The following is a 12,422-nucleotide window of genomic DNA, read 5'->3' as shown; positions in this document are numbered from 1 at the left end:
TTGTTGTTGTTATGTGCCGTTGAGTCGGACCCAACTCATAGCAACCCCTCCTTGGGTTGCCAAGGCAGTATCACTACGGAAGTAGATTGCCCAACTTTCCTTCCGAGGAGTGGCTGGTGGGTTTGAACTGCCAGGCTTCTGGTTAGCAGTCAAGTGCCTTAGGCACTATGCTACCAGAGCTCCTATGAGTGCAATTAAGTTTCTGGAATTCCCATTCTTCTCAATGTTATCCACAATTTGTTATGATCCACACAATCAAATGCTTTTGCCTAGTCAATAAAACACAAGTAAACATCTTTCTGGTATTCCTTGCTGTGGTAGTTACGTTTGTGTGTCAACTTGGCTGGGCCTGGTTGAGTGGCTGGGCAGCTGGTGGTAGTTACTCCGCATCATGGGACTGGCAATCAACTCCATGGTGGGGACTGGCAATCAACTCCATGGTGGGATCTACCACAAGCAGCTGCCTTTGGGATGTGGTCTCCTTCCCGTATATAAGGAGAACCCTTGAGAATGGTCTCTTGCATATGGCATGCTTGGACCCTGCATGTAGCCATGTCTTTGTTCAGCAGCCTGCCATGTTCTGCTGACCTTGAGACTTACAATGGATTTGAATTAATGCTCTGCCATGTGGTTTGGTAACATCAGAACTGTGCCTTTTTACTTGTCAACCTTGGGGCTTCTCAGCCTCAGCAGCCAGCAGCTGAGTGAAGAAATTCCTCTAGCTCCAGTGGACTGGGAGCAGGAGGCGGAGCTGGACCCCAAGGTGGACAGGCTTTCACCCAGTCCCTAGAGCCAGGCACTTTGAACTTGGACTTAAAGCCTCCAAATTGTAAGAATAAACTCCTGTTTGTTAAGGCCATCCAATTTGTGGTATATTTCTTGTCAGAGCAGCACTAGGTAACCAGAACACTTGCTTTGAGCCAAGATCCATCTGACATCAGTAATGATATCCCTTGTTCCACACCCTCTTCTGAATCCAGCCTGCACCTCTGGAAGTGCTCTGCCAATATACTGCTGCAACCATTTTTGAATTATCTTCAGTAAGATTTTACTTGCATGCACTATTAATAATATTGTTTAATAATTTCCACATTCTGCAGGATTACCTCTCTTTGGAATGGGCACAAATATGGATCTCTTCCAGTCAGTCAGCCAGGTAGCTGTCTTCCAAATCTCTTAGCATAGCTGAGTGAGTGCCTCCAGCACAGCATCCATTTGTTGAAACGTCTCAATGGGTATTCCGTCAATTCCTAGAGCCTTGTTCTTCAGCAATTCCTTCAGTGCAACTTTGACTTCTTCCTCCAACACCATTCGTTCTTGAACATATGCCACCTCCTGAAATGGATGAAGATCGACCAGTTCTTTTTGGTACAGTGACTATGTGTTCTTTCCATCTTCTTTTGATGCTTCCTGCATCATTCAACATTTTGCCCATAGAATCTTTCAATATTGCAACTTGAGACTTAAATTTTTTCCTCAGTTCTTTCAGCTTGAGAAATGCTGAGAGTGTTCTTCCCTTTTAGTTTTCTAACTCCAGGTCTTTGCACATTTCATTATAGTAATTGCCTTTGTCTGCTCAAGCTGCTCTTTGAAATCTTCTGTTCAGTTCTTTTATCTTGTCATTGCTTCCATTTGCTTTAACTACTCTCCATTCAAGGGCAAGTTTCAGAATCTCTTCTGACATCCATTTTGGTCTTCTTTTCTCATCTTTTTAATGACCTCTTGCTTTCTTCATGCATGATGTTCTTGATGTCATCCCACAATTCTTCTGGTCTTTGGTCATTGGTGTTCAATGCATCAAATCTATTCTTTAGATGGTCTCTAAATTCAGAAAGGATATATTCCAGGTCATATTTTGGCTCTTGTGGACTTGTTTTAATTGTCTTCAACTTCAAGTTGAATTTTCATATGAGCAATTGATGGTCTGTTCCACAATCAGCTCCTAGCCTAGTTTTGGCTGAAGATATTGAGCTTTTCCATTGCCTCTTGCCACAGATGTAGTCAATCTGATTCCTGTGTACTCTAACTGGTGAAGTCCACATGTGTAGCTGCCATTTGTGTTGCTGAAAAAAGGTATCTGCAATGAATAAGTCGTTGGTCTTGCAAAATTCTGTCATGCGATCTCCAGCGTTATTTCTGTCACCAGCACCAAATTTTCCAACTACCAGTGATTCTTCTTTGTTTCCAACTTTTGCATTCCAGTCACCAGTGATAATTAACACATCTTGATTGCACGTTTGGTCAATTTCAGACTGCAGAAGTTGATTAAAAAAATCTTCAATTTCCTCATCTTTGGCTTTGGTGGTTGGTGCATAAATTTAATAATAGTCATATTAACTGGTCTGCCTTGGAGGCATATGGATATTATCCTATTACTGACAGCATTGTACTTCAGGATAGATCTTGGAACATCCTTTGTGATGGTGAATGCCACTCCATTCCTCTTCAAATTGTCATTCCTGGCATAGTAGATCATATGGATGTCTGATTCAGACAACTGGTCCATTTCAGCTCACTAATGCCTAGGATATCAATATTTATGTGTTCCATTTCAATCAGACAATACCAGGCCCTTTTTACACGTAACTCACCAACATCTCGTTCCAGCAGCCTCTCGGACATTGTGGTCACCTCCCTCTCCCCAAAGTCTCTTTCCACCACTGATGTCACATGGCCTTCCTCCTTTGCTGACCACAAGGTGATTCTTTGGGAGGGGTTAAGCCCACACTCCTACATTACAGGAAGCGAGGGATCAGAATGTAGAGAGTGCTCAGCAGTGGCAGGACCCTCCAGGTGGTGATGGCACTGCCATGCATCTGCAGTCACCGACAAAGCCACAGTGACTGCACTGACGGCCTCTCATTCACCAGAACCACACGATATCCCCCGTGTGAGCTTTTGCCCCAGACGTCAGCACACACACATGCACATGTAGACTCACCACATGCCTTCATGACAGGGGTTACAGAACTGTTGTGTGACCCTGTCCTAGCTCGGTCATGAGGATGTGGGCAAGGCATTGGGGTCACCAGGGGAAGCCATGTATCTCACCTTTATCACCATCTCAAAGGTGAAGACACCCGTGAAGATGTAGTCCATGTACTTCAGAACCTAGAACCAACAGGAAGGTAACTCTCAAAGCCAGAAGCTCTGAGCCAGGGGCCATCTCAGGGCTCTGAGCTTTTCTTCCAGGGGAATGGTGGCACTGCTGGTGCAAGGAGACACATGATGTGAGTATCTCTCTGGGACCAGGGCCCTTCCTGCCCAGTCCGAACTTCAGCCCAGGGTGTGCCCTCATGTTTCCCATCTCTAGTGTGCCAGAGGAGGCAGCTTCTCCAGACCATCAGCCTCACCTTGTGTCTGCCACAAGAAGGGCCCAGATAGAGGAAGAAGTGTTTGGTGGGAAGACTACTGAGGAACCTACAGGAGCCCAGCACCCATGAAAGCCCCCCCCACAACCAGGGCCCCTCCCACAGAGCAGGCCCACTCACATTGTTCCTGGGTGAGTCTGCACGTACAGGGTCCTCAGCAGCCAGGGCAATGCTGCTCAGGGCAATGACCACGAGAATGACCATCTCAAAGTACCGCATGGTCACAATGTAATGGCAGCAGCGGCGGAGCCTGGGGAAGCAGAGTAAAGACCAGCAGGAGACCCAGAGATCAGCCCAGGCTGCTTCCCTGCACCTGAGGTCTATGTGTGGGTTCGCCTCCATAGGTAAGATCTTACTGGGGCACCTCTGGAAGGGGTTTCACCCATAGCCAAGCTTTGTCAAGTGTCCATGTGGTTGGGGGATAGTGCCAGGTGACCAAAGACTGAGAAGAGGGAGTCCCAGAGACAGAAAAGACAGTAGACTGATCAGGAGGAGGAGGAGAAGCGAGCCTGGGGGAGCTTGGTGCTCACCTCTCCTGCCTTGAAGGCACAGTTGCTCCTCCAGCCTCTTCCACTGCCACCACCACAAAGCCCCAGGACATTCGGTCTGACATAGCACCTAGCCCCGGCCACCACCCACCTACTCCTCTCCTCCTCTTCCCATACCCACTTGGGCTGCATGGAAGTTTCCCTGGTGCTGTACCCCAGACACTTCCCTCTCCTTACTTAAGATGCCCTTCCTCTGGCCTCTCTCTGCCCAGACCCTCTGCCCTTGTAACTCAAGTCACCCAGTCCATTTTGTGGCCATTCCACCCCAGTCCACTGCACCCCCAGGTTACAACTGCTTATTGGGAAATACACCTCCCTCCACTTAGCCATGGAACAGAAACTCATCCTTGACATTCCTTTCCAACCATATTGAATTTATCACCAAACCTGCCTCCGGGAGCCTCTCCAAACATCCACTCCGAAACCTCTGCCCTCCCACCATTCTGCTGGAAAGACAGACCTAACCTCTCTAAGCCAATTGCTCGCCCACCTGGCAGTCCTGCAGATATCTCCTTGCCCCACCCACTCACCCCTTCTGTTGCAAGCTGGCCTGGTACACACCTGTGCTCACCGATGCACCCTGTACCCCACCCAGCTTCAACCATCTTGAATCTCCTGTCTTCACCTGGGGCCAATGCTATTCTCTGTGAAGGATTCTCTGTCCTCTCCATCCTTTGGGTTCTAACTGATATGGCACTTGCCCTGATCTGGGTGGAGCCTCATCCCCTTATTTTCCCATTTCCATGCTGTTTACCTGGCAGTCACCCACCCCCAACCACACCCCACTGTCAATTCTGAGAGGACAGGGACGTAACAGTCTGGACCACAGCACAGCAGAATAAGAGCCGAGGAAATAGTAGTGATGCAAAGTGAGGGGCCAGCAGAGAAGGAGGGTGAGGATACAGGTGGAAGGGCTGTGAAGTGGTTGACCCTATACTCACGCATGAAGGAGCTGGACAGATGTGTACTGAGCAGGTGCGTGAGTTCAGCTGGCCCTTCTGCCTCTGGTCTCTGTGCCCCAGCTCTAGCCCAGGGCTTTCTTTCAGTCCCTCCTTCTCCCTGCTGTGCCTAAGACTGGGGGTCTTCCTCCCCCTATTCCCTGGAGTCTTGACTCTGTCACCTCTCACTGAGGTCCTCCTGACCTCCCTCTAACTTTGGACCTAGATCATCCTTCCCCACTTTGTGCTGAGTGTCTGTCTCATTCTCTACTAGCTGACACCTCTGACCCTTATTAGTTTCTTGGTTGGTCCTACCTCTTGGACAGGGCTCTTGTCTGGTCTGTTCATTACTCTATAGTCCTGGCACCTGAAATGCTGTTTAGCATATGAATATTTGCTGAACTAATACAAGTATCTGGGCTGACAAGAAGTTGAAGGATGGATGCAGGATGGATTTGTGATAGGCATGTGTGTGAATGGACAGATGCATGTGCACACCTAGAGGGCAGAGAGACAATGGACAGCAGGCACCTGCATACAGGTGGGTATGGGCGGGGCCTATGTGCAGTGGGTATGAGCAGGGCCTGTGTCAGGTGGGTATGGGTGGAGCCTGTGTGCATGTGGATATGGGTGGGGCCAGTGTGAAGATGGGTGTGAGTGGGACCTTGTAAGGGTGGGTATGAGCAGGGCCAGTGGGCAGGAGGGTATGGGCGGAGCTTGTATGCTTGTGGGTAAGGTGTGTTGAGATGTGCACGTGGCCAGGACAAGGGGGATGTGGGGAGGAGGCACAGCATTCAGGTTTGAGCTCTGGGGCTGGCTGTCAGGGTTGGTGTCCATGGCAGTCAGAACTTCCTGTATGCTGGCATTCTCATCTGTAACAGGAGATGGTAAAAGTATTTCCTCCCAGGGTTGCTGTGTGATTAAATGAGCGAATATCCATGACATGAGCGGACTTAGTGCCGTTGCACCCTGCGAATTCATGAGAAGTGGGTGAGGGACCAGCAGGGCCACAGTGGCTGGCAGAGACTCACAGGTTGGTGGGGCTCAGACAGAACATGGAGCTGTACGGAACAATTGGCCGGGGGCCGCCCCTCGTCAGGCCGTTGGCGTCCACCTCCTTCTTCCCCTCCGCTTGGCTCTCCAGGTCTACATTTCCACCTATGAGGACACAGGGTCATGAAGTTAGGGTTTGGGGCCACCAGAAATCCCACTGCCTAAATGCTCCTCTCACTCCCAGCCCTGGAGAGGAGAGCAGGTCTTCGAGGCTGACAATACAACTAGGCATTGGGAAATGCCCTTCAGTCTCTGCCACATCCTGGCCAGGCCAGAGGCTGGCCAGGACCATAGCTGGTACAGAGGTCAGAGACCTCACTGGACCCTCCTTGCCATTGCCAAAAGGAGAGAGAGCTCCACAGCCACATGGAACTCTGGCTGGGCTCTGGCTCTGCAGGAGGCCTCAGTCCACATGTTCTACCAACACCAGGACCTACTCAGCCCTGAAGAGCAGGGCCCTATTTCTGCCCCCACTCCAGGAACACAAGGCCCTTTCAGCCCCAAACACAGCCCTGTCCTGCTGCCTCTGTAGGAAGCTCAGGCCACCAGGGAGGGTCACAGAAGCCATGGTCAGTCCAACCTGGCCTGGGGTCTTGTCTGCGACACTAGAGAAGGGCCCACCCCCAGGCTGGGGTTCAAAAGGTATCCAAAGGCAAGAGGACTTTGAATGCAGTGCTGACTTCAGCAGGCCTAGGCACTCTCTGATTGAATTTAATTCAACCAATTAGCAGAATACTGGAGAAAAATCACATGATCATCTCAACAGATTCAGAAAAATCATTCCTTAAAATCCAACATTCATTTATGATAAAAACAATTCTTTACTAACAAGGAATAGAAGGAAATTCCTTTTACCTGTAAAGATACTGAAAAACACTTAATGTTTAATAGTGAAATATTGAAATGTTCCTCTGAAATTGGGAATGAGCTAACAATAGCCCTTAGTACCACTCCCAGTCATCATTGTACTAAAGATCCTAGCTGGTGCAATGGGGGTGGGAGTGGGAGGGGTAAGAGAAGGTGTCAAGATTAGAAAGGAAGAAATAAACCTGCCATTATTTGAAGATGACATGATGACATAAACAGAATACTGAAAAGACTCTAAATCGTTAATTTAGCAAGATTTAGTTGGATTCAAGGCCATCTACAAAAATAAACTTTATTTTTCTATATAGCCACAAAGAATTTTAGTTTAATATTTAAAAAATATTGCCATTTGACATAGCGTCAAAAAATATCAACTATCTTGGAATACATCCTAGAGAGACGCGCAAGACCTCTTCCCAGAAAGAAAGACCTAAAATAAATGGAGAAATAAACCAGATTCATGCCATAGACTCCATAGTATGAAGAAGTCAGCTCTCCCTAAACTGACCTTTAGATTCAGTGTAATCCCAATCAGAACCCCAGCTTACCTGATTGATAAATTGATTCTAATAGCTATGGAAATGCAACAGAACAAGAAAGACTGAGACAATCTTGAAGAATGAAGTTTGAGGACAGCCATGAAGACTCGCAAAGTTACATGAGCTGAGGCACTGTGAGATGTGTGTGAAGACAGACATACATGCCAGGGAACAAGAGCAGCCCACACACTCACAGTGTGTGTCAAAGACAGAAGTGGTGCTGGGTTTATTGGCTAATTGCATGGAAAACACAAATCTGGACCCCTGTGCTACACCCTGCAAGGTCTCCACTGCTCTTTCCCTCTGTCTCTCTTTAGGGCTCATCCTGGGGGGTCACAGGACATGGGCCCGGCCCATCTGATCATCTGTGTACTCCAGAGCTCATGGTGTTCCAGGATGGAAGAGGTGTTGGGGTGCCAGGGGCCAGGGTCTCACAGGGAAGGAGCACACGGTCAGTGCTTACATCCTCTCCTAGAACCGACAGGTGCTAATGCAGCATCCAACCCTTCCTTCCCCTCTGACTTCACACACATTCACATCTCATCACAGAGAAGGCCCTCACTTGGCTCTGGGCCCACTCAAGCTGTTCTTCCCTTCTTGCTTCACTCCAGCACTCATTGGTTCCCTATGTTCTCCCCCAACCATCTGCATCTGGTGGGGGTGTCTCTCTCAGAGTCCCTGGAAATGGCTACACATGACACTCAGCACTGCAGTCCCCCAAGGCCCCTGCAAGATAGAGCCCTCACATTCACCCACCACCCCCAGCAGGATCTGGCTCTGAGAGTTGCTAATGAAGAGGGCCACATGTGCACTTTCTGGGAGTCCTCAGAATCCACCAGAAAGCAAGACCCCGAGATGACAGGGACAGAGCCCCCAAATAGGGATCTTACTTTTGAGCTCTGCAGTCTGTAAAGCAACCCTGTCTTCCACCAACTCAGGTTTCAGAGGCATCCTGAGAGCTGGGACACCATGTCCTGTCCTGCTGCCCATGGGCTATATGGCCCGGAATGTCACAATACAGGAGAGAGTTCTGGGGCTCAGTCAGCCCCTGACCCACTTCATCAACAGGAAAGTGAGCAGGGGCTCAACCTGTGTAGGGGTAGCTGGTGCAGCAGGGGCTGTTCCCCTGGAGGTCCCTCTACCAGGGCCCATCTATACCCAGGCAAAGTGTGACAGGTCTGTGCCATTCATAACTCTGTAGAGCCTGCAATGGGCTCAAGGGGACTCAGAGGTAGGCCTGCCTGGTGGTCCCTGCTCTGCAGAAGGTCAATCTCAGGGCCCAGCCACTCAGTCACCAGCCAGTTCAGGTCACACCTGGCCACCCACTCTCAACACAAGCTCACATGTCCCTCCACAAGCCTCCAGCCTGTCCCCACTCTTCACCTCCAAGTCCTACAACTCAAATACCTATGTGGATCATCTGGGCTCTTGTGGAATGGACAGTTTCTGCAGCTGTTGGTACCACACAAGTTTGAGTACTGATTCTTCTCACTTATGATTCTGGATAAACTGCTTATCTTCTTAGATTTACATGTAAAAATAGAGATAGTATGTCTTCCTTGGAGCTCTGGTAGCATAGTGCCTAAGGCACTTGACTGCTAACCAGAAGGCTGGCGGTTCAAACCCACCAGCTACTCCTCAGAAGGAAGATGGGGCAATCTACTTCCATAGCGATACTGTCTCAGAAACCCAAGGAGGGGTTGCTATGAGTCGAGTCCGACTTGACGACACATAACAACAACAACAACATGTCTTCCTCATTACAAAACTGTGGTTATGAAGTAAAACATTATTTTTCTACTATGTGGTCACTATTGGTCTATTTTGTTCTCTTATTACTTATATAATCTATGATTGTATATGTTTACATCTAAGATTTCATATTATTCGGATCCACAATGAACACCCATGGAAGCAGCAGTCATGAAATCAGACATCATATTGCACTGGGTAAATCTGCTCCCAAAGACCTCTTTAAAGTGTTAAGAAGCAAATATGTCACTTTGAAGACTAAGGTGCACCTAACCCAAGCCATGATATTTTCAATTGCCCCATACGCACGTAAAAACTGGACAATTAATAATGAAGACTGAAGAAGAGTTGGTGCTTTTGAGTTGTGGTGTTGGTGAAGAATACTGAAGGTACCATGGACTGCCAGGAGAACAAACAATTCTGTCCTGGAGGAAGTGCAGCCAGAATGCTCCTTGGAAATGAGAATGGCCAGAGTTCGCCTGACCTACTTTGGTCGTGCTGTCAGAAGGGACCATTCCCTGGAGAAGGAGATCATGCTTGGTAAAGTGAAGGGTCAGGGAAAAAGGGGAAGACCCTCAACAAGATGGACTGACACAGTGGCTCCAACGATGGGCTCAGGTATAGCAGGGACTGTGAGGCTGGCACAAGACTGGGCAGTGTTTCATTCTGTAGTACACGGGGTCACTGTGAGTCAGAAGCAACTCGATGGTACCTAACAACAACAACAACATCTATTATTAGTATACTATTTTATTTAATCATGGAGCTCTGGTGGCACAGTGCCTAAGGCATTTGACTGCTAACCAAAAGGTTGGTGGTTCAAACCCACCAGCTATTCTGTGGAAGGAAGATGGGGCAATCTGTTTCCATAGAGATTTACCACCTTGGAACCCCAAAGGGGGTCACTATGAGTTGGAATTGACTTGATAGCAATGAGTTTGTTTTTTTTTTTTGGGGGGGGGTTATTTTATTTAATCATTAATTTATCTCCCATGGATGTTCAGGTTTAGGTCCTTCCATCTAAATTAGGAGGACTGGGTATTTACAGTAGCTGACATTGCTCTAAAATGCAGGACCTTCTTCTGGCTACCTAGGCACATGGTCGTCTAATTCGATGCCAGCTGTTCTGAGAAGAGACACACACAGCAGGTGAAGAGGAGGGAGCGAACCTTATCAGAGAAGAATGACTAAAGACTCCTTTCTGAGTAAATAGCACAGTGCTACCTGTGTAGTCCTATGGAGACCAAAGCTGGGATTCAAGCCTGCAGAGAGCTAGAGGCTGAGCTTTATCAAGGTGAAGGGATCTTGGTAAACACTGAGGACTTTCAACAGAGACCCCCCCAAAGGACCACACCCTAAGAATAAGGACTATCCCAAGACCAAAGACAAAATAAAGTTGCTATGAGTCACAGCCTACTCAATTACACCTAACAACAAGGACTAAAACCAACCCCTGACAGCATTGAGGTAATTCACCAGTACTCTATCTACCCACAAAAAGAAGATTTATCTGTCTTTCAAGGAAGATGAAATTATCTACATCCTCTATAATTTCTTTGTGCAAGTGTTCAGTATCCAAAACACACGCACATACAACACGCACACACACACACAACATGCTTAAAGAAGAAGAAGAAACAACCAAAAACCAAGCAAGAAACAGTGAACACAGTCCCACAGGAGACTCAGATCTGGAGCTGACAGGCAGTTGCATCCATTAAACAGCATCTGAACACATACTTGACTAGCTGAAGACCCAACAGAACAGCAATGAGGAGCAAGGTTTGCCACATTAAGGGAATGCTGTAGCAGGGCTTTCCTTGGAGATCATAAGAAAAAGTTGAACATCCTCCAGCAATACCTTCTTTTATTTCAAACAATGACCGGTTCAGTGGTTTCAAGAACAGTTGTGGTTTCTACAATCCTGAGAACTGGTAAAGCTGCAGATTTAGGTGGAAAGCTATGAAGGCATTTCCTCCCAGTTGAACGGATGAATGATGAAGAAGGATGCACCATGTACTGCATTCTTGTTTTGATGATCCTCATCTCTACTGCAGTGTAGTAAATCACAGAGTGTGGCTTTTCTAGCCATAAGTCTTTGTAAACTCCGTGGTGGAATTTGCCATGAGCAACTGAGTAGCTCCTGATTGTTAAAGTTATCCAGCTGAGGTATTTCTCTTGGGAGCAGCACCAAGTAATTTTCTGGGAAGTTTACTTTCTCTCAGGTGTATAGAATTCTGAGGTTGGGATTGGTTAGTTTGGCCACTCTGCCAGGCTCAGAAAGAGCCCTCCTGGAGGCAAAAAGACTCTCTCACTACTGGCTGAGGGATGTGAGAGGCATGCACTGCTGAGAGAGACAGAGACACCAAGAGACAAGAACTTCTGGGAGACAGACTGTCAGCTGAGAGACAGCGGGCTGAGAGAGACTGAGCGTGCTCCTGAACTTGAACTGTAGCCTGTTTCTTCCCTAATAAACCCCATAATCTGTGAGTTCTGTGTGGCCACTGTAGCAAATCATCGAACCAGGTGGTGGGTGCTGCAGGAGGAACAATTGGTGTCACGGTTGGTGAAAGGGCTGGAAGGAGGCAGCATGTCTGGCTTCGCAAGGATAGGCCTTGGGCTACTGGTGGTGATTCTGTCTTCCTCTTGTGGGGTTAGAGGAGGTCAGAAGATGCAGCCTCCCTGCCCCTTTGGCATCTACTAAAAGGAAACGCCCTCACAGATCCTTGTCTCAGAGAAGAAAGCAGAGTCCAACCCTCCAGGTTTAAAGCTACAAAAGAGTAAATGATTCTGATACTGTGTGCAAACACTAGTGGAGATGTACCTGTGCTATCATCTTTTCTTTGGATCACTCTTGCTTTTGTTAGTGTTTTCATTATAGGTTTATGCAGGTGTGGAGTCAACTGTCTCTAAACCTACTTTCTCTACAAAACACAAAAACCCAAACCCCCTGCCATCGAATCAATTCCAACTCACAGCAACCCCCACTGGGTTTCCAAGGCAGTAAATCTTTATGGAAGGAGATTGCCCCATCTTCCTTCTATGGAGCTGCTGGTGGGTTTGAACAGCTGACCTTCTGGCTAGCAGTCAAATGCCTTAGGCACTGCTCCTTGTTTTTTCTACAAGTCCTGTTATTTTCAGTACAGGAAAGTATGTATCATGTTGCAGCAGAAATGTCTATACTTCAGTAAGACAGGAAATGATACTGAAGGAATGTCTGAGATAGGAAGAAAAGGTAAGTCAAAAATAGTATGCACTGCATAAAGAGGGAGAACAATGTGGTACAAAACTCAAAATCATTTGGAGGCAAAAAAAAAAAAAAGAAGGTGGGGACCAGGTTTGCTGGTCCAATGG

At 47.6% G+C, this 12,422-nt stretch overlaps 1 protein-coding gene across 1 annotated transcript in view; it reads right to left on the bottom strand.

The window, feature by feature from the left end:
- CACNA1B (calcium voltage-gated channel subunit alpha1 B) overlaps positions 1-12,422 on the bottom strand; it is a 278,427-nt gene that overhangs the window by 57,839 nt on the left and 208,166 nt on the right. The window contains exons 22-24 of the mRNA XM_007947083.1: positions 5,889-6,015; positions 3,492-3,621; positions 3,052-3,111 (exon numbers count right to left, since the gene is read on the bottom strand). Coding sequence (XP_007945274.1) covers positions 3,052-3,111; positions 3,492-3,621; positions 5,889-6,015 — 317 coding nt within the window. The remainder of the gene's footprint in view (positions 1-3,051; positions 3,112-3,491; positions 3,622-5,888; positions 6,016-12,422) is intronic.

The sequence above is a fragment of the Orycteropus afer genome, unplaced genomic scaffold (assembly GCF_000298275.1).
Source record: "Orycteropus afer afer isolate SDZICR_OR568_19922 unplaced genomic scaffold, OryAfe1.0 scaffold00174, whole genome shotgun sequence".
Taxonomy (NCBI): domain Eukaryota; kingdom Metazoa; phylum Chordata; class Mammalia; order Tubulidentata; family Orycteropodidae; genus Orycteropus; species Orycteropus afer.
Note: the sequence above shows the minus strand (reverse complement) of the source record. Positions and strands in the feature narration are given on the sequence as shown.